The 22,700-nt window shown below is 43.4% G+C and overlaps 1 protein-coding gene across 3 annotated transcripts; it reads right to left on the reverse strand.

The window, feature by feature from the left end:
• Nucleotides 1-1,410: 1,410 nt before the first annotated feature.
• Nucleotides 1,411-16,789, reverse strand: CNDP2 (carnosine dipeptidase 2). Of its 3 annotated transcripts, none has more exons than XM_009101656.4 (12): nt 16,666-16,789; nt 13,971-14,067; nt 12,866-13,009; nt 10,253-10,415; nt 8,622-8,710; nt 7,506-7,706; nt 6,663-6,747; nt 5,965-6,125; nt 3,905-4,069; nt 3,248-3,389; nt 2,518-2,665; nt 1,411-2,096 (listed from the first exon to the last, which is right to left on the reverse strand). In XM_009101656.4, the coding sequence occupies exons 2-12, from the start codon at nt 14,028-14,030 to the stop codon at nt 2,027-2,029; spliced, it is 1,428 nt and encodes a 475-aa protein (XP_009099904.1). In that variant the 5' UTR covers nt 14,031-14,067; nt 16,666-16,789; the 3' UTR covers nt 1,411-2,026. The 3 variants fall into 3 exon arrangements, with proteins under 3 accessions (XP_009099904.1, XP_018763807.1, XP_050827367.1); XM_018908262.3 differs by having other exon boundaries at nt 13,971-14,087; nt 16,666-16,751; XM_050971410.1 differs by lacking the exon at nt 16,666-16,789 and adding an exon at nt 16,126-16,290.
• Nucleotides 16,790-22,700: the final 5,911 nt, after the last annotated feature.

The following is a 22,700-nucleotide window of genomic DNA, read 5'->3' on the forward strand; positions in this document are numbered from 1 at the left end:
ACAACTTGTGCTGAGCAAACTCTTAACACCATGCACAAGCATTCATGGATGCCAGGTCTGAAGCACACAGGCCACAGAAATAAGCTGGCACCACTAGTCCCCTTCTGCCTGCCTTGTTCATTGAGTACTACTGTTCACGTACTACTGCTTTTGTGGTCACCTTCTGCAGGGACAAGAGAAGTTACAGCTAAAGCAAGCCCCATTGTAGCAAGCTAACAAATACTGATGATTTCTGAATTTTAAATTATTCATCTAAACAAATCTTAAGTCCCATTCAATCTCAATAAGTACTGACTACTTTAGCAACCTACTCCTGTGGGCTTAAATAGGCCCCTGCAGGTTGCTCAGGCCAAAGACCCATTGTAATGTCTTTTTTTGGTTTGGGCCTCCTTCACAACTCTGCCATGCTGTACTTACTCAGCAAGTACAGGATCTGATAGTGTCTGCAGTGCAGAGCTTGAGCAATAAATTGATTCTCAAGAAACCTGTTACAAATGCAACAGGACAACTACACATGGTTTCTGAACATAGTTCACGATCAAATTAATTAACATTTACCCCCCACTGTTTGTGTTCAGTGCTCACAAGAACTGACACAGGATGGTCTGACCCTACTCCAGCTCCAAATGCAAGAGTAATGGTACCATATTATCTCCAGCCATCAATTTCACTGACAAACCAAAAAAACCAAAACAAGTCTTCAGTGACAACAGAAGACTCCCTAGCCCAAGAGCTCTCCACCATTAAGTCTCCAGATCAAGCAACAGTGAAAACCAGGTAGAGAAGATTTTCCCACCTTCTACCCCTCAAAGGGGGAATCATCCCATGCTGCTGACCTGTGTCAGGACACAGCACTGTACCATGTTTTCAGAGAAAACATGGTACAGTGAAACACTTACCTACTTTAGGCTGCCCACTGCTGATCAGGTCATTCAGAAACAGGGAGCCCAAACAAGTTCAGATAGCAATCATTTAAGAGGTTTGTTTTTTCCTGGAGTTTTTTTACATAATATCAGAAGTATTTGAGTTTAAGGTATCCCATAATACCTTTGAAGTTGGATGTCAGTAGTAGTTGCAACTAGTGATCTCTCTGTTTATGCCTACAAATTCCATTCACTCCCTTGCAGTATTATCAGTTATGCTACAGTGTGATGACCTGGTTTACAGAGCCAAAAAGAAACATTTTGAGCTCAGTTTCTCACAAGAGAGCTGGAGTTTGCAACATCAGCTTCAAGTCAACAAATTCTTAGAGCCAGAGCCCAGGAATAAAAATTTGGATTCCCACAAGGTATAGCCTGTGCAGCCATATTGCTCATCTGCCTTTATAGCCACAGAAGTGCCCCTCCCAAGCTCCCAAAGTTGCTTTTCCACCCAAGCCATTATTTAAACCTTAGAGACCAAGAGCCAAACTACAGCATGATTATTTATTATTCTTTTTTGGTAGTACAAAGGCAGCTTTACAAAAATGGCCAGTAGTCACTACCACAGTGAAATTTGTTACAACTTGATTCCCTGTAAATTGAAACCTGCAGGCAGGCATCAACTGTAAGAGACAAACTGCTCTTCCAAATCACTCAGCAAAGACAGATGTCTCAGTACAGCTTGAGCACATTCCAGTGTTGCCCCATGATCTTGATTACTTGTTTCCAGGACATACCCAGGAATAAGAACTTTAAATTGGCTGGAAGTTCTGCCACTGCACTACTTCAACTGCTGAGAGTAAATCACTCCTCTTCATTTACAGGAAAAGTGGATGAATACAGCAAACCGAAGTGATAGAGGGATGAAGATGCAGTTCAGGACTGCTGACCAGTTAAGGATTACTCTGTTCATATAAAGTAAGCATTTAGAGAAGTATTTTTGGTGTATCATGTTCTTTGTCAAGTGGAACTGCCCCTTTCCCTCTCCCCATCAAAGCAGTGGAGTGTTGGTAGAAAAGAGGAGCCACATAAGACTTGGTAATTGATGACATTCTGCAAGAAAATTCAGACTTCTGATCCATAAACCAGAAGGTGGTGTATCTAACTTAGTCCTTCAGCTGGGAAACTTCATAGAGGTATGCACCAAGCATCTTCACCCCCTGGATGTAGTTGTACCTGCAAAGAAGACAGTTTCCTTTAGCAGAGTCTTCACTGAGCCTTATTTCTAGCAGATGTCTATTTGCAAAGCCCACACATCAGTCCTATGCACATGACAGACTTTATGGGAATTGCTGCTGCAGGCAACAGGCACTACCTGCCCAAACCCCTACATCCTCCCTGGCAAGACAGAAACACCACCCCTTGGGGAGAGGGTAACCAAGCTTAGAGACCAAAATATAAAACCTACTTCTGGTTTCAAGAGTAACAATGTAAAAATCAAAATTCAGCTACAAACTAGTTATCCAACCAGTCTTTCTCTCCTGGGGAGGATGGCACTCTGCCATCCAGAGAATTAAACAAAAGCAAGAGCTCAATTCTTGGTGTTTTTCATAATACATGCCAAGACACTCCAGCACAGGAATAGATATTCTCTTACCTATTTAGTTTTTCATTTTGAGAGTGAGCACCATCATCTGCAGCTCCAACAGGAAGCAGCATGACATTCTTGCCTGTGGCTTCTTGAAAAGTAAGGGTAACAGGAATGCTTCCTCCCTCCCTTGTCAGGTCTGGTTCAACTCCAAACACTAGAAAAGCAACACTGTGGTCAGTTTGAAGTCTATTTTTTCCCACAAACCCTCACTTAAGCCATCATGTACCCATCTGTACCAGGTGCTGGCCAAATCAGCCAGACTACAAAAGCCACAAAACTGTGGATCTTCTCCCCACAGACGTAGCACTGGAATATTGTCACTGTAAGAGTTCAGTTACACACTAACAATTCATCTGAAGGCCTGTCTGTACTCCAACACAAGCTGCCCAATGCAGTCTGGCTAAACTGATTAAGAGGGGTGCTGTGACCAAACTTCATTGAATTTGGCTTAGCAGATGATCTGAACCAACAGTCTCATCCTTATGCAAAAGCAACACCACATCAACAAACTTGTCCCAGAACAGCATAAATGAATTCGATATGCAGTATCTTTCCTTCCTGTACCTCAGATTTCTGTTTAAAGTTGCACATGACATGCTCCCTCAGTGAGCCAAAGTTATTAAACATGAGGGCAGAACACTTTAAATTCAGCAAACATGACCTCCTCAGTGCTTCTTGAGGTGCTGGAACAAGAGACTTTTAATCCTACCAGTGCCAAGTGAAAAAACCCACTGACCTGTCTTCATGGCCCTCCTACCAGCCATGTAGTGGGGGTGGTTGAAGTCTGACACCCAGGGTTTTCCACCGTGGCCTAAGTACACTTTGAATTTGTTGGGACTCCGCAGCTCTGCAAACTTTTTGTTCAAGTAGTCTTCAACCTGCAAGAAAGATTGAATGATCTTATCTACTGCTGGCATTTGTATGAGCACTGGCAAAGTTCATATTCTAAAAGCATCTTAGGGACTTGCAGATCACTACAACTGTGCAGCAATACTTTTCCTATTGCTCTTACTTTGAAGTACTCCAATGATTCTCTGCTCTGAACCAGAATATATTTTTTAGGCAAATTAACAGCGTATTGTAGAACAATTAGGTAGTATGTCAAACACTGCTGCTCTTGATTATGCATTTCTGGCAGTCCAAGTGCCTTACAGTTAGGTTAGCATTTATTCCTAAGCCCTTTTGAGTTCAGAGAAACGGAGTAACCAGACCACTACAGTCCACTGAGGCACCACAAGATTCCCTCAGTTATATCGTGTTGAGGAGCAGTACGGAGAAGATAGTGGGAAATTAACAGAACTGCTTTAGAAAACAGAAAATCTCTTCTCCCAAGGCAAGGTGAACAGAAGTTTAGAGACACTTGTTTGGTTAGCAGCAATCCACCTCAACATACATTCTTTGTGACTTCTTCAGGAGTCATGTTTGGCACAAGCCTGATTGAGAACTTGCCAATCACTTTCCTAGGAATCACAGTCTTGGCACCAGAGGCTGAGAAGGCTCCTTCAATTCCATGGAGAGACAAGGATGGGTATCTCCACCTGTGCATAAGGATCTCTCTCTGCAGAAGCAAAGAGAAAGATACAAGGTTACATGAAGTTTGTCAGAGTTCCCTAAATGAATGATTTCTTCAACCTAATAAAGAACTGGCAAGAAACAGTGCTTTTTCCCATGCAGAAATGCAGTTCATTGAAGATCACTCAGAAGCTGTTACTCCCATTAAGCACACGTTTTGATAACACAGCTGGGTTCTTGGCACCTTAAGAGACTCAGCAGTTCTAGTCTAGCTCTCTCCTAGCTCTGTGGAACTTAGGGAACATGACCAGTCTGATTCTGATAAGAACACAAGCAGCATTTACAAGGTGCTGAAGCACAGTTTGTAAGGAACATTGAAAGCTTTAATTCCCACTGCCTCAGGACAGGCAGGTGCCTTCATTACCAAGACACTGCTTAAGTTCACATTTTCTAAAAGTCTCACCACTGCTCAAATTGAGGCTTACTGTATGTTTTTCTTTATATCATATGCTGTATTAAAAATCCTGAACTCCAGGTTGATTAAACTGACCACCACTGCCTTCCAGGCACACTTCCTGCATTTCCTCTCTGTTGAGCACAGCTGTTAAATACATTGGATCCTGAATTAGTGCAGTTGTTGAGTTGCCCTGAGCAGACACAGGTGCAGTGTCTCCAGCATGAGTTTCACTGCAAAAATGCAGGAGACTCTGAAATTTTGTGTCCTTTTATGTTAACAAGTTGGTTGCTCCCCAGGTACAACTTGCTTACAATCTTCTCTCAAAGCCAATGTAGCTGTCACAGTTCGAATCTCTCAAACACATTTGCTTCTCATCTGGAAATTACAGTCATCTCTCCCTAGCCCTAGAGCCCTTCTTCTTGCAGGTATGCAGCTTAGAAGTCCCTTAGCTGGAATTTCAGTTGAGCCAAGACCGCACAGCTTCAATTCAGTATCACAAAGAACATCTTGCCAGCTTCTCCTTATATCCAAGCTATAATTCATCCATTACTTTAAAGGACAAGACTAAGCAAGGAAGCCTGTGTGCTCCCTGATAAAAACCTGAGCATGTAAAGACAAGGTTGAGGATTGTTACTTACTCCTATTTGAGTTAAGTTTGAAGTCTCCTGACAGTACTAGGACAGAAGACAGACCTGCACATGTAAACTTGCCTTTTGCAACACCTATGTCTGCTTTTTATGACAGGAGATGTATTTACATCTAGGGTTTTAAAATTAGTATGTAATACCTTTATCTTGGAGGATTCAATGCTGTTAAAAGCATTCATCTGGAGAGCTCCCAGGATGAAGATTTAACTTTAGACATGAGTTTATTGAGCTTGAGATTGTTCAAAGATTTGGGCTGCCTAGTTCATGATTACAAAACAGTCCTGGTTTGCCAGGTCTAGGAACATGTTCAGCATGTCAGCCATGAATTCAGCAAAGCTGGGTTTCAAGTTCTTTTCTCACCTAAGGAGCAATCATCTCTGAGCAACTGCTTTATTTCTGATAACCCACTGAACTTCCTACAGATGTAGAAAATCAGATGTTTTGTGTAGATTGTCACCTGACCTCTGGAAAACTGCCAACATTCTTATCTAGCATTAAGAGAACAGCATTAAAGTTCAGTACAAGTTTCAAATACTATTTATACAGAGTAAGGAGCAAATTTAAAGTTGTCAAGACTACTTGAGTTAAACATGGGATAACCTAGAGTAAGTTTTCAAGCACCTAACACTATCAGTTCCTCTGCAACTTGGTAAGTATGCAGTCAACCATACAGTAAGCAAAATTATCTTCAAGGCATTCTCACCATTTTGAAGACATCAGATGAATCCTCTGCCTAATAAATTACTTAACACACACACATCCAAAGAAGCTTGTTTTTGGTCTTCTACTAATACAGACAGCTTGATCTAGACAGGGCAGAGGGGAAGTGCAGCACACCTTTGCATCATGCAGAAGTCTTGTTGCTCCTACATCTTTTGCATATTCTGTCAGGTCAAAATCAATCTTCTCATATAATGCCAGCTCCTCATCAGTAACAGGTGCCACCGCTTCATTAACACCTGGGATGAGGATTTTTCCCTTCTTGTCTACAAGAGAACCTGTAAACAAGAAGCACCTAACATCAGTATTCAACCAGAAGATACAAGATGTCATTGCTGGGAACACTTTCCTTGGGAAACTGAAGTCTGGGCCTTCTGAAAACTCTGTAAATGCAATGAAATTTAGACTTCTATTTTGCAGAGCATGCACCACTGAGCATGGAAGACACTTAAAAGAATTTGCCTGTATCCAAAATGTACACTTGCTTGCTACTCTATTTAATTCTACTGCTACATTTCACTGTCTGTCTGAAGGTAGGATTCCCAAAGAGTTCAATATCACACCCACAGCAGAATTTGAGAAGACAGCTGATCTAATTAACATGCAAATTTGCAGCAAGGTTTTAGGGAAAGCCAAGAGTAACCAGACAACTTCTTGGCAAGACCTTCACCATGTTTCTGCATCTAAGGCAGTAGCTTTGCATACCTGGCAAACACCATTTCACTGGTCACTGCTTTGCTACTGCAAACTCAGTCATGCTTGGATGGTTTTTGTTCCCATTTTAAATGCATTCAGTGAAACCTGTGTTTTCTTACCCATTAGAGCAATGAGATCTGTCATGGCCTCATGGACCGAACCACCATAAACTCCGGAGTGAAGGTCTTTGTCACAACATTCCACCTGATTGAAGTGAATGAAGATTCAGCACCAAGATTTTGCCATGTAGGGAGGAGACTAGAACAGCCAAAGCCCAGCTAGAACTTGATCTGGCCAAGGGTCAAGGAGTGTCCCCATCATTTGCTCAAAGCAGAGGGTAGTACAGTGTCAGGGGATGAGAAAAAGGCAGAGGTATTTAATGTCTTCTTTGCCTCAGTCTTCAATATCAAGATCAGTTGTCCTCAGGATGCCCTGCTTCCTGAGCTGGAAGTTGATCATGGGGAGATGAGGGAAGCCCATAATCCATGAGGAGATGGTTAATGACCTCCTGGTCAATTAGCCACCCAAAAGTCTATGGGCCCAGATGGGATCTACCCCACCCCAAAGTATTGAGGAACTGGTAAAAACTTGTCAAACCACTCTCAATCATCTACCAGCAGTTCTGGTTAATTGGAGATATTCCAGCTGACTGGAAAGCACAAATGTGACACCCATCTATAAGAAGGATGTATGTGGATGAAGATATCTATGCTATGAGACAATCTTTCAGTGGAAGGATTGCTGGTTTATCTTGCTTCACACATCTGAAAGTTATCCCACCCACCCATGTATCAGACAGAATAGCAAGAGAAGAATGTTCAATCAAGAAAAAACACTCCACATAAGTAGCCTGTTTCATCTTTTTTGAAAAGAGCTACTGGCATGAAAAGGTTTGCACTACCACTCTTCTCCTGTGGAAAATTCAGTTTAATAATAGATTTGCCGTGTATTTCAGCACTTACCTCTATGAAGTAGTAGCAGATACCTCTCAAACCATACGTAATACAAGGCTTCTTCTTGCCTAGCCAGTAGTTGTCAGAAATGCAAACATAATCCACATCTTTAAAGAAAGCATCTCGCTGGGCAAAAATCAGTTCATCAAGGCCTTCAGATCCTGATTCTTCCATACCCTCTAGGCAAAACCTAATATTTACTGGAAACTCCTTTGAAATGAAAAACAAGAACAGATTAGGCATGTGAAAACACTTGACTCCTTCAGTGATCTGTAATTTTCATCTGTCACATTCAAAGCAGAAAAATGGACACAGCTAAAATAACTCCAGTGGAATGACAGTGGAATTTGTTAATTATATACAAACTGGTTTAAAGTTTGGATTGTGCTTATGTTGAGGGCACTTACACCACCCTTCATTTGATGGAATTCAAACTCTTCAAAAAAGTATTAAAAACTTGTCCCCAGACCCTGTAAGCATGGGAACACAGCAGAAATCTGTTGCCAAAGTTAGCCACCAGGCTAGGAAAACTAACATAAACCACAGGAATTGCATGCCACAGTAGGAACAGAGCTACCCTGTCTATCCAGTCTAGCATATTCTATACACCTAGACAACAACTGAGAACTGGTTATACCTCTCAAAAGCAATAGGAACTTGTCTTGCAAGATTAAGCAAACACCCTGAGCTATTTGTGATTGCACATTTTCTTTAACAGAAATAAGCAAAGCTCCCAGTTTTAGTGTTACTAAGTTAACCTCCTCCTAGAGCTCAGCGGCAGTGAGACATTAAGCCTTGATAAAGGCCAAAGTAATTTGACACCGTTACATGATAGTCATCTCTTTTGATTATTCCTCCTGCTCCACATGCTTGCATATGTATTTTCCTTCCTACATATTTCATTTAAGGAAAATTGTTAGAAGGGCAACATAAGCATCTATAGGACTAACTCGTCAGCAAGTCAACTTAACCCTGCTAGGAAATCAGGAAATTTACAGGACTATTGCATCATTCCTCCAATCAGCTGAATAAGCAGGCTTCCCTCACAAGGGTTTGTGGCTTGGATAACATTTATTGCTAGACTCAGCTGTGTGTGAAAAAACAGAATATGTTTTGGGCACACACCTGGTTAGTTTGTTGATAAGCCTCCAAGGCATTCAGCCAGGCAAGCACTGGACCTTTGTCATCTGTTGATCCTCTCCCATACAACTTTCCTGTAGAAGCAAGATACAAAGTAACCGGTGAGAAAAAAAATAGTATGAAGTTCCATCTCTTGCCTAGATAAGAACATTTGGTTTTGGGTAACATTTTTAAGCCTGCTTATATTAAAAAATTTCATTTCTGATCCTTCAAAGTAGCAGTTTTACATCCTACTTCACATACCTTTTCAAGTGGGATAGATACAGGACTGCAATAGTTCTCCCACTTAGAGAGCTTCCCTACCTCTTCCCCAGCTACTCCCTCAATAGGAGTTTATTATAAGCCAGGAAAAGACATAGCTGCTCTATTCTTCACAATAATATAGTTTTCTACAAACACTTCAGTGTACAGAAGCAAGTTTTCTGCTTTTAACAGAAATCTATCAAGTCTTCAGTTCAATAATTTCTTGTTTGAAGAGTAAAAATTCAGTAGCTAGTGACAAATCACTTCTCTGGATTCTCCAGATAAAAGTGGATCTCCCTAGAAAGGAATTTAGTCAAAGATGAGTTTTACAGGCCACAGGGAATTCCAAGAAAATGTAGTACATGGGATCATAGCAGAGGCAGCTATCAGTGCAACTCAGAGCTGTGGCTACAATCCCTCAGCACTCCATGTAACCAGTGACAGAACAGGCCAGACAGCTTGCAAAGGTAAAGAGCCATTGGTGAATGTCTCCTGCATGGCCAGGCTCCACAGAGACAAGCCACAGCCACAGCAATTTTAGGTCTTCCTAGGAGATGAGATAACTCATTTCAGTAACTTGGACTCTGCTGCCTATGAATAAGTGCCCAAGCAGAAGTACTAGTTGCACAGATAGTTCTTTTTCTGGCAATCATTAATGCTTATGGAACAAGAGTGGTTAATGTCCTTCTATTGATATGACCTTAAACACTGAGAAAGTGAAACAAAGAAGAAGCTGTTGGTAGCACCAGCTTTTAATAGAAAAGGAAGGTTTAAGTCTTGACTGCTGGCAATGTTGTTTCAACAGGAGATACAGCACCACATCTTCATCCCCATTTATGGGAGAGGGACAAATTTTGGGGCACTACCTCTGCAAAAGAGGTTCTGTAGTACACATAGTAGAGCAGTTAAACACAAAGCAACCCAGAGAGGCTGCTGTGCCACTCCTGTCTCCAGGCATAAAGAAGTTGTGTTGTGTATTTTTTCTCAGTAATGGTTCAAAATTCCTATAGTCTGACATGACTTTACAGGCTTCAAGCTGTGAACAAGAAATTAGTTCTAAAAAGCTCTCTGGCAGCAAGCCGACACCATGGAAGGCAGCAGTTAAGATTGTGCTGTAGCTACAAGGAAGAAAACATGCAAATTACAGCCTAGACTATTAGAAAAGGAAACAACCTGAAGAGCAGGTGAGATTTTGCAGCTAGACTTTTTTACCATTTCCCCACCTGCACATTTTTACCTCAACAGTATTAAACACCCATACCAGTTCTTAATCTTCTTCCCTCTTTCAATCAATGGCCCAGCTTTGGAACAATTGAGGAATACCACACTTGTTACAGAAGTGTTCATCAGTTTGTGACGTCTACTGCTCTTACCATCTCTTTCTACCAGAGTGAAGGGCTCACTGTCCCAGCCATCCTCTAGTGCTGCTGGCTGAACATCCAGGTGACCATATACACACACAGTCTTTTTGCGTGGATCTGTGCCCAGTGTTCCCAGAACAATTGGCGGTAGGGGGATCTCTGATCCATCAGGCAGCTAGAAATAGGAAGGCAGAAGTTATTAAAATGTGGAATGTCAGAGTTTTAATCAGATACATGAATTACCTTAATATTATGGAGGTTATGAGAATAGAGGCACAGACAGCTAAACAAAACTAATCTACTTAAGCCAGTTGCCAGAAGCAGGGTGCCAAAGAAGGCCGGGTGGCATCATGCCAGTTAGTTTCCTGACAAGCCTCAGTAACAGTCAAAATGGTCCAAGCCACTAAGAACTGTTAGCTTTAACATCAGATTTTAGCAGAGCAAGCTGACTGCATGCCAAACTGCTACATCCAATGCTGACCTAAGCATAAGTGATAAACTCCATTCAATATTGCTTGTCACTGCACTTTCATCTTGTCCACAGCACAGTTCTCTGGACAAAAATTTCCTGACAGTGCTAAGGCTGGATGTAACATGTGCCTACACCCATATAAGATCAGCCTAACAGAGATATTTCTCTGTACCAGCCTACATTGTTACACTAAGGGCAGGGTAGTGCTGATGAACTCAGTTCAGGAGTTCAAGAGTTGAATTTAGCTTAATCCATTGGAATACCCCATAAGCAATTATCACAAGCTATTCCCAGTCAGCAAGTATTTCCCTTCCGGTGAACATGTACTTCTACCCACTGTTCAGCAGATGCAAGATCAGCTTTGACTTTTTGCTTATATGGGTCCCAAGGTCCAGATTTTTATCAACAGGTTACATGGTCCTTGGCCAGCTGCAGCTCTACATGATTAAAGCCCTAGTGCAAGAATTTACAGTAATCAACAAATTCCTCTGCAGCAGTAAAGCAACTTTGATCTGACAAGTTCTGTTGCTTTACATTGTCCCTCACAGATATAGCAGCAACATAATACATCAACTAGCTCTCTCTATACTTAATATAAAACAGAACACTGAAGGTAACTCTTGCAGATGGATTAAAGTTACCTAACAAAAATATTATGTACAAAACTCTAAAATCAGTTCTTGCTACCTAAAAGTTCCAGTGATGACAAGAACAACTTTGTCTCTGAATTAACTGAAATGCTTTTGATGGGGTTTTAGGCTGCAGGCAGTAGCAGAGCTAGAATTAACCTACAGATTCCCTCCCAAGTCAGCTGTTTTCCTGCTGGAACCTGTAGCTACAGACAAGTGTAATTCAGTTGCCCAAAGCAAAAACTTAGAAGGTGCCCATAAACACACCAAGATCTCACTCAGCAGATCTCACTCAGCAGTTTTTCACACCAATTAGAAGGACAATCTCCTAAAACTAGTAAACATTCCAGTACAAGGTTTTTAATACCACTATCCAAACCCTAGTCTAACAATTTTGGTATGGGTCTTGCTCTGAGGCAGGTAGTGACTAGGCACATCAGAGGAGGAGCATACCAAGTGGATATTTCCCTAGGATGAGATTATCATTATCGTTCTTATAGACACAGGGGAAGAAAAGCAGTCTGGACAGCTAAAAATGAGGAGAGAAGTCATTCTTTCAATGATACTTTTGTATCTAGTAAGGGAGCATTGCAATCCTGTGACAAATGTAACACTTCTGAAAGAGTCCACAAGTCCTTTGGCTGATTTACTGAAACTTCAGTCAGTATCTTTATAGTCTATGGGTCTAAGGACCAATAGCAGCCTGTTGTTTAAATGTCTAACATTTTTGTTTGCAGGTGCTCTACTCACGTTCAGTTCAAGAAGTATTTAAAACACATTTAATACAGTCCAAAATTTAATTCAATATCTTTAATTGGGTCCCAAGGGTTACTATAAACAAAGGTTTTTAACAGAACATTCAGACTGTGTGGCAGCAAAGACATTATCCTACACCCCAAAAGGCTACTGCTTTTCCAGGCCACTGCCCACAGGACCTTTGGTGATCCCGACCCAGAAGCCCACCAGGCACCAAGGAATTAGTGACCCACAAAGATAACACAAATAGCTCAAAGCCTATGCCATGCTATGCTGCACACACAGCTTCGCCTTCCTGCCTGTATTGTGCTGTGCATATCCCTGGACTGCAGGATAAACTGAGTCACTCACTGTAACCTGAAGGCAACTCCCACTGGGCACTGGGGATTACATCACCTGTATGTCCTTGACTTAATCTAAAAGTGCATCAAGACATTCTCACACAAAATCCCTTCTGTCAGTGGAACTGAACAGCTTGAATAAATAAAATTGAAAAAATCTCCATGCATGGGATCTGCAGAGTATGTTGGATGCTGGTTGGATGCCTGCTAGATGCTGCACAGCTTGGAGATTCCAGTATCTGCAGGGACATAAGAATGTCCATATTATCATCTTTCTTTACAGTGATAAGTCCAATAAACAGCCTTTCAATGGAGTCTAGGTGCCTTTCATACTGGGAACACAAGAAACCAGCACTTCCTCATGCAAAGCATCTTGTGTTCAAAAGAGATTGTTTCCTACTAAGCTGCCATGGAGATGCTCACATACCTTTTGTTTCCCAATATCCATAAGTTTGGTTGTGCCTCCCAGTCGCTCAATCTCCTTGGCAGCAACCTCCATCATGCGCTTGATTTCTCCCCTCTTCTCTGGCCATGCTGACACGCTCTGGATTGCCACCCACTCTGCCAGGCGCTGCAGAGATGGAAGAGTTACAGGATCTACTGCACAACAGGCACCATGCAAATACCACCACACTTCGCAGTTCAACAAACACTGGTTTAAGTCAAGCTCAAATTGAGGCAAATCAGCTCTGTCCTCCGCTCAAAGAAGAACTTTTAACCAATAATATTACTCTCAAAAAGCTCTCTAAAACCTCACTCGCCTACAGCTGTCCCTTCTGTTTAGCACGAAATCTATAGACACATCTTAAGAGTAAGCTTAAGAGTATAACATCTTGTGCCAATGGTGCCCTTTTAGCTGTTCTTAAAGTATTCAGAGGCAGCTAAAGTCTTTTGGACCTCTCAAAAAAGCCACTTTAGCTTTTTCTCCCTGCATGAGCTCAGCAACAACAACTGGCAGAAATCAAGCTGAACATTTGGCACAGCTCGTGCCTGAGTTCAGCCCGAGTGCTGTACCACTGATTCCTTCATGGATGAAAGGGATTACAATACAATCTATAACTAAACAGCAGGTCAAGCAGCAAAGTGCCTCTTTGGAGAGGGCAACCTCTCCCTCTTTACCCCAGCATAAATTGTTTTATACAAGAAAGATTTGTTCCAGCCTCATTTGTAATATATTTCATCTCCCATCTCCAAAGGGAAGAAACTATAAACCTAGTTTGGCATTCACAAACCAGTGTCAGCTCCCTGTACCTCTAAATAGGTCACCATTGCACTATACACTAATAGATCATTTCCTAATAAATTTACCATGGACATTAGGGTTTTTAAATGGAGCTATGCCTAAATTTAAGAAAGTTTTCTGGTCTGACTCAAACACCTCACACTTGCTGCCTTCTCTCCCCTCTCTCTCATTACTTGACATTATTACTAGGCATATCATATAGATGTAACAACAAGCTTGAAGCTGACCACCTAACTTCTAAGATCCCATAGCTACCCATGCTGCAGGGAAAAACTCAACAAAAACTTACCTGAACATAGAGGTCCTGGTGTTCATCAATGTATTTAAAGAGGGTTTCCAGAGCAGACATTTTTGGACTAGTTTTCAGAACAGTGTTGCTGAAGATTCTGTGACAAAAATAATTTAGCTTTTACAGGGTTAAGAAGTAACAGTTAGTATCAAGAGCCACAGGAGACTTTCACCTTTCAGCTTCTAATGCCATACACCAAGCTGTACTAATATAAAACTTGAGGCCTCCCCCTTTCCTGAAATCACCACAGTGAAGTGGCTAACAAAAGCATATTTAAATTTCAACACCACTCTTTATACCTCTCCCCTCAAAATAACTTTCAACATTGAACTGAGCAGTCTTGTTTCTAGAGATACTTCAATGAAATCATACACTTTATTTTACTGCAGACTTACAGGTAAAATGTTACCTAAGTAAAATGCAACTTCAAAGAGTAGATTTCATTATCAGCTCAACTAATAGCATGCCATAGGCTTGAATACTGGTAGCCAGGTCCAAGAAAGCACCACACTCTGTGCTCTGCAGAGGAGGTTAAAAACAAGCAGCTGGAAAACTGTGCTTTCTTCAGTCTTAAGTCTCAGCCTGCCACTCCGATTTCACAAAAAAAGGTCAGAATGAAGCCACAGACACAAAGGCCAGCCCCAGCAGGTCATGAGCAAGTTGTCAGCAACTACTTCAGTGCTATCACTTCCTTCTTTTGTTTTTATTTCAACTGAAGTTCACGTGAGAAAACCCAAGACTCCTTTTCAGTTTACTAGCTTCCTTACCTGAAATCAAAACTGAAAAGAAATACTGCCCACTAAAGCAACAAAGCAAACAAGTGTAAGCTTAACTCTCAAGTTAGAGCTAAAGATACTGCACCTCATCTAAACCAGGAAAACAATGAGCTTTACAAATCCCAGAATGGCTAAGGTTGAAAGGGACACTGGAGGTCAGCTGGTCTAAGATGTGGCCCTACAACACATTACTCAAGATAGTGTCCAGGAGCTTTTTGAGTAACTCCAGAGTAGGCTCCCTGAAATGAGCCTCTGGAATCCAAGTGCCTGGACTTGGAGGAAAACCTCCAGTGCCCATGTAATAGAAGCATGTCCAGCAGCTCCAGCCACTGTGATTCAGTATTTTGTTGAGTCAGCTCTATGCCAGATCCTTTAAGCCTTTCTTCTGCTTCTACACAGTAGTCACAAGACAGTTGTTAAAACATCTGACTGCTTGTCTTAGGATTTCTTGAGCAGCTGACTACTCTACATATCTGAAACAAGTCCTTTTCAGCTGCAAGTTGTCCCACACAACATACTGCAATACAAGCACCACCCCAAATTTTCTTTAAGCAAGGTTGTACTAGCACAGATACTGGTGTTTGACATCGAAAAATCCTTTTCCCTACCAGAGATAGCATCGATTTAATTTAGAGCATCCATCAGGTTTTAATTTGGATAATTACTTTTAAACACCAATTAGAACATCCCCAAATCACCAGACAGGTAAGCATTCCCTTTAATAGTCATGGAAGCTGAACACCTTCAGAAGGACTACATATTCATAACCAAGTTAAAGCAATGCTTCTCACTGAAGCTGGGGCTCTCTAATGAAGCTACCCTCCTCATACACAGAGCTCGGGCAGGATTCATGTGGAGTTTTTCAGGAAACCAGCACACAGGCATCAGTCCAGGGTATCTGACCCTCCCTTTCATTCAACTGGTTTCTAGAGCAATCAGAGGTCCAGCTCCACAGCACAGACAAAATACATGGAGGCTGACTTTCTGTCCAACACAAACAAGATCTGAACTACTTGTAAAGGCAGGAACTACTTTAAATATTACCTCAACCATAGTTAAATAGTTCTGAAATCACAAGGCCATTGAATCACACAAGTCACACTGAAGAGCTGCAAAGAAGCATGCTCCCGAAAGCTTCAAACTACAGAAACTAAGTATCGGCTACTACACAGCAAAAGGCTGGACCTTACTTCGCCCTTCATCTGCAAAACCAGGGTTTGAACTTCCTGTAAGTCCTTCAGAATGGAGAGCTAAACCCTTCCTACCCATGCAGAAGAGGCTCTACAGATTTATCTTTTCGCAGGACTACAGAAGTTGACCCTTGAAATAAAACAACCCAAGGGACTATCATTGCACCATTACAGCTTTGCCCTCCTTACCCACAAACAACATTAACATCCCAGAGGAGAGCACTGAACCAAGAGAGTTCTACAGCCACCATGGAGCACCCTGCTCACGTCGCAGGCCCAGCACTTCGGGCCGAGGCTGACTTGAAGGTTAAAAGCAGGTTTCTTTACAGCGTTTTGCAGCACCGGGACGAGCTCCCCGCAGCCCCCAGGTCGGTGACAGCCTCGGGACGGGAGGAAAGGAGGCAGGCGCACGGCAGGCTTCCTAAGGACTCCGCGGGGGAAAGGCTCACGGGGAGCGGGAGTGACAGAGAGGAAGCGGGCAGAAGCGGAGAGGTCGGAGCAGCTTCTCTCCGGGGACAGCCATGGTGCCGCCGCGCCCCAAGGCCGAACAGACGCTCCCCACAGCGGGACACGGAGCAAGGCCTGGCCCGCCGGCGGCGCCGCGCACCCGGCATTCCCGGCTCCTCCCCCCGGGCCGCTCAGGGGCTGGGAGAGACCCGGCCACGTACGCCGGTGCCGCCACACGACAAGACCAAGGGACGTGGTCCCCCCACCCCTCCCGACACTCACCCACTGCGCCCACGCAACCCCGGCTTTCACTTGGCGTAAAGAAAACACCTCCCCCTCCCACGGCGCTTTAAATACCCCCGTGATAGCCCCCGCCCCGCGACACGCGCCGCGCCGCGCCTGCCAATCCGCGGGCAATGGACTCCTTGGGGGCGGGGCTTCAGCCGAAAAGGGGCGGGGCCTCATCCCGGGGCCGCAGCCTGCCGGGGGCGGCCCTTTGGGGCGGGGCCGGAGTATAACAGGGGTGTAATAAAGGGGAGTATAATATATGGGCGAATATAGCATGGGGTCCGGGACAGCGACCAGTCTGGACAGCTGAATTATTCCAGCCGAAGCTGGGAGTATCCTTATGATCTTCCTACATTTGTGGTTTAGACAGATGTGGTTTAGACAGGTTCCTAGAATCAGAATTAATTATAGAATGTCTTGCATTGGAATGAATCCACAAGGATCGTCAAAGTCCAACTTCTGGCCCGGCACAGGACATTCCCAAAAATCACACCTATGCCTGAGAGCACTGTCAAAACGCTTCTTGAACCCTGTCAGGCTGGTGCTGGGACCACTTCCCTGCAAAGACTGTTCCAGTGTCCAATCCCAGGGTGAAGAACCTTTTCCTAATATCCAACCTAAACCTCCCCAACACAACTCCAAACCCTGAGGTTCTATCACTGGTCACCACAGAGAAGAGACCAGTGCCTGCCCCTCCTCTTCCCCTCACGAGGAAGTTGTAACAGCACTGATGTCTCCCTTCAGTCTCCTCTTCTCCAGGCTGAGCAGACCAAGTGACCTCAGCAGCTGTTCATACAAGGTTCATACAAGGTTCCACTCAAGGCCCTTCACCATCTTCATTGCCCTCCTCTGGACACTCTCTAAGGGCTTAATGTCATTTTTATATTGTGGCACCCAAAACTGCCCCCAGCACCCGAGGTGAGGCTGCCCCAGTGCAGAGCAGAGCAGGACAATCCCCTCCCTTGCCCGGCTGGCAATGCTGTCCCTGATGGCCCCAGGACACACCTGGCCCTCCTGGCTGCCAGGCACTGCTCAGTTTCAACTTGCCATCAACCAGAACCCCCAGGTCCCTTTCTGTGGCTCTGCTTTCCAGCATCTCACTCCCTGGCCTGTACGTACAACCGGGATGAAGTTACATAGCTGGGAGCTCAAGAGCTGGAAACAAGTGAGAAACAGTGGGGTGTTCTGGATGGTCTGTGAGCTGCCATGGGGGAGAGCTGCATAATTTGGGAACTTGGCTGGTGGTGCTGTGTGGGGTAAGCTAAGTGCTAGGGCCTTGCACGAGGCAGGGGCAGCTGTAGGCCGTGCTGAGCAGGAGATTCACAGGGTGATGCCAGCCTTGGTTTGTCCCCAGGGATTTATCTGGAGCTGGAGCTGGGGCTGCCCTGCTGCCCCCCAGATACCTGGCTCCTGGCTGGGGATGGGATGGGATGGGATGGGATGGGATGGGATGGGATGGGATGGGATGGGATGGGATGGGATGGGATGGGATGGGATGGGATGGGATGGGATGGGATGGGATGGGATGGGATGGGATGGGATGGGATGGGATGGGCCCTGGCTTCCAGGCTCTGCCCTGGCAGGCCCCCATGGGGAGCTCCTGCCACTCTTGGCATGCCAGACTCTAAGGAACCCCTGACACCAGGACGCCTGGCGCTGTTCTGTGTTGGTGAGAGAACAGATGGCAAAATGTACCCAAAATGGACAAATAGAACTTGGAGTAAAGGGAGTAAAGTTTCTATTTACACTTAATGTTAGGAAAAATCTTGCCTGGAAGCAATAGGGGAAAAAAGATAAAAAAATTTAAAAATTAACAAAAGGAAAGAGAAACTGCTTCTAAAAAGCAGTTTGTTGTATTTATGAAGGGCATTAAGTGACATGACACAGGATGATTTCTGGTGACCTATTTTATTCTCATGTTCCTATATGGAAGTAATCTTTGGTACTTTTTTCCCACATCCTTAAAAAAATTCACAAACCAAAATAAGAATCAAGGACACGAGCTGACAAAAGAAAGGCATTAAAGAAGCATTTGTTGTGTAGCAAGTATTGTGCACTGTACTATCACAGTTTTCTGCAAGCCTGTATTGATCTAAATCCACAAAGGATTATGTGAAGAACAAACACAAAACCCACTCAGTAAGTTACCTGAGGGAAAACAACAACTTTTTCTGAAAGATAACAGGCCCAATTACCAGCTTTGAGAGCCTTGTAAATTGTCTTTATGGAAACACAGTTTTGTTTTACAAGGCTGTTAATTTGGAGGTGAAAATAACATATACATACATAAAAACCCTTTGGGAATAGAGGAGAAAGGAGGGATGGGAAAAGACACATTTATCAGAAATGGTTTAGGGACAGGGGATGACAAAGCAAAGTATAAAGAAAATATAAGGATGCTCAGCATTCTCGGGTCCTGACATAGATGTCTAAACATCTAAGCTGCTCTATTTCTTTTTTTAATATGTTGTCTGTGAAATAGTTTGGTTCTAAAGAAATAATTTGTAGGTACTTGAGCCATTGCTTTTAATCACAGGGATGTAGCATGTATGAGTCATCTGAAGCAGCAGCAGCAGAGTAAGTGAGGAGCCTGAAACATAAGCACTGGTCTGGGAGAGGACAATTGTGTGAATCAGCTTTTTGGATGGCTGTGGACTGAGAGCTACAGGGCTGTGGGAGGCCAGCAGAAATGACATTAATAGTGTGGCTGTCCTTTCTGAAAAATTCCATGCAAAATGATGAAAAGGGACAAAAAGTTTCTATGGACACTACAGTACTCATGCAAAACTCACTCCCATTTCTTTTGAAATTAATTTCAGGTGGCAGTCATGTCCCTGTTTGCAGGTTTATGCCATCTAAAAATTTCACATTACTCTTTTTCTTTTTGTATTTTCTCTTGTATGAGATAAAGTCACAGCATCTACTTTAGTGCACTTCTGAGCATCATTGAAAGCTGAAATTAATTGTCTTCAGCCTCTTTATTGTATCTTGCTATTTCGTGCTCTGTCTTCCCCTTTCCCCTTTATTTTGTATGTTTCTGCTTAGATGATTGACAAGCCAAACTTTGTTAGCATTGGTTGCTATATAAACCATACAACCATACATTCATAAACTGCTAGACTGAAAGGAAAGATTGTAAATATGGATGTGCAGAACAGTGCAGCTTTGTTGGATTTCTTTGCTTTCCTGCAAACAATAGTTTTTGTGCTAGTGACAGCAAATTTAAAGAAGGATGTTTAAGGAAGTCCTCACTGGTTGCATTAATCCCTTCTAAACTGTGTCCTATTTACATCACATCCATGTGCACGTGCCTATGTGGACATTTTGACTCCATTAACATTGCTTACCTTAAGTAAACCCACTTCTGCTGGGTTAGGTTTTGTTGACTAAAGGCAAACAGAGCTGCTTATCCCTGGAAATTGCATTGCCACTGGCATTCCAGCAACATTAGCTTTGCCTGTTTTTACTCCTGGCTTTTCAAAACCAGGTGGCCTCAAAGCCCAGACTCATTTAGAGCATTATCACTAAACCAAAACAAATCAAAGTATCATTTACTGTTCACTCAGTACTTTGGCCTCAGAGGTAACCCTGCCCTGGCCTCCAAAAAAAGCAGGGCTGTTCATGTGACATACTGTAATTGCAGAGTGCTGAACACTTGGGTGTGTTCATGCCCTTCCTGATCTACATATGCATGTGTGCCATGCAGTAATTAATGAGCTTGAGCCTCACAAGCTTCTTCCAACCAAATAATTTTTTAATAGATGATTAATCAAAATATAGGGCAGATTACATTGAACCTAGCCTTAACTATGTAGAAAATGTGGATGTTTACATGGGAGAGCCCAGTGTGGGGTGTCTATGTACCCGAGTCCCTGGTCAGAACCCAGTTAGAATGCTCCATGGCACTTCATTGGACTCTGCACTCAGCTTTTGCTGTTGAGAAATGTGCACACAGAGGAATACTGCAGCTGAGACAAGAACTGAATCAAAATCTTGAATCCTGGTCCTGTGATCCTTCTTCCTATCCTTGCATAATGGAGCACTAATGTGAAATAAAACCTTTGTGGCCGAGAAGCCCAAGTAAGAATACATGCTCAAGGACCCCCATCCCTCCCTCTGCTCCTTCCCTTCCTCAACCATTTACTGACTGCTCCTTTTATCATTTTCTGTGTCCTCTTACTATGCTGAACCTGACAAGTGGAGGACTTCTGTTCCCTGTGGCTCCATCCAGTCCAGCTCAGAACAGAGACATCTGCACTGTCTTGCATGAGCCCCCACAGTGCTGTGCCACTGTGGAGCAGGCAGACACACAGGTGGCTGTGTGCTGCTGTGCTAGATTGACTCTCTGGCTCAGCTGCCACAAGCAGGAGGAGCTAATTTGCCCTGCAGTTGTGGGTTGGATACTCAGGAGGCCCAGCATGCTCACAGAACTTCTCCTTCCTCACCAATCCCTACAAACCTCTTCCTGTCCCCAGCCTCCTGGCTCAGTGGTTGACACATCAAACATTTCTGCATCTCTGGTAGCTCCTGTATCAATAAGGTTGTAACTTTTCTCATAAAAATCAGCTTGCTGCAATTATAGATCCTCCAGTGTCTTAACAAAGTACCAAAACATCCTGGATTACTCAGCCTTCAGCTGTCACTAGTTGCTTAACTAAGTCACTTCAGGACACCATAGATCTTGAAGTCTTTAATCCTAGGCACTAGATTTGTCTGCAAACCATGACAGCATAAAGTAGAATACAAGGGTCTTGCTGTGTACTGCTGGATTTGCTTCTTTTTTCCTGGCTTTATATAAGGTATTTTTGCCCTTCTCCAGAAGTGCTATTTTATTGAGTCTGTTCACTATATTGCAACCTGTGTTTTCCATGTCCTTTTCTCAGGATGCACCAGTGACATGTTGGCAATGTCACTGTCAGAAACATCAGAACTAACCTGTCTAGAGGGCTGGAGAGACTCCCTCAAAATTAGAGAGAGTGTCAGAGAGCCGAGCAAGGAAAAAACCCAACCCTCTCCCCTCTTCTAAATTCAATGTGCAAATTGCCCAGACATCAATGTGCTTTTGGCAGCACTCTCCCCACTACATTGCCCTAACATTGTCCAGGAACAGGCAGTCTATTATGGGAATCTTGTGCTCAGAGAGGGCAAGTACTGTTCCCACTTCTGGTTTTGAGGCACTGATTAATGAATGATGTGAGAGGCTGTCAGTAAATTGCTCTTTTCCAGCACCTCACAGGACTGGCTTGCAAACTGCAGATCCAACATATCTTAGAAATTATTGAATGTGCATGCCAAAGATTTCTTGTTTGCTGAAGTGTTAGTCCAGCAGTGCCAGTGCTCCAAAAGGAGTAAAAAACATACCTACATCCCTTTGTTCATTGTCTATTCCTCTGCCTGAGGGACTAAAGCACTCTGTGCTTCTCCCTGCTTCTGCTGGCACTCTGCATTGATATAACAAGTCAATGGCTCAAATGGGAATGGTGAGATGTGTGTCATGTAAAAGGCACGTGTAAAGGACAGGCAGGCAAGGAGTCAATAACCCAGCTAGATGTGCTCTGACTGCAAATGAGAACCACAGCCCTTGGGCACTGCTTCAGTCCAGCACTTTTCTTTGGAAAGACCAAAAAGCCCAAATGCAAAAACATTCACCCGTTTTCTGCTTAATCTCAGCTATCCTGGATTTTCATCCCAGTGTTTTATCCCAGCTCCATTCCCAGTTTATCCATGCTGAAAGTGCATGGAATGTGCCATATTTGTGAGTAAATGTCATTTTCAATTTCTCCTTGAATATATTTTGGAGTGTTGAGAGACTTTATTTCAATCTTTTTTAAGTGTTGATTTGTCAGTGTGAAAGAGAAATATTAAAGAGGTTTGGCCAGCAATGCATGCTCTTCACAATAAAATGGAGCCTAAGTGCTTCCTCAGCTGGAATATTACTCCAGAAATGCAGCTCTACAGGGCTGCTTTTGGTATCTCCTGTGGTTTCAGTGTGGTTCCATTCCCCCTCCTTTGGTGGATCTCCTCTCTTC

This window comes from Serinus canaria, chromosome 2 (genome assembly GCF_022539315.1).
Source record: "Serinus canaria isolate serCan28SL12 chromosome 2, serCan2020, whole genome shotgun sequence".
NCBI lineage: Eukaryota > Metazoa > Chordata > Aves > Passeriformes > Fringillidae > Serinus > Serinus canaria.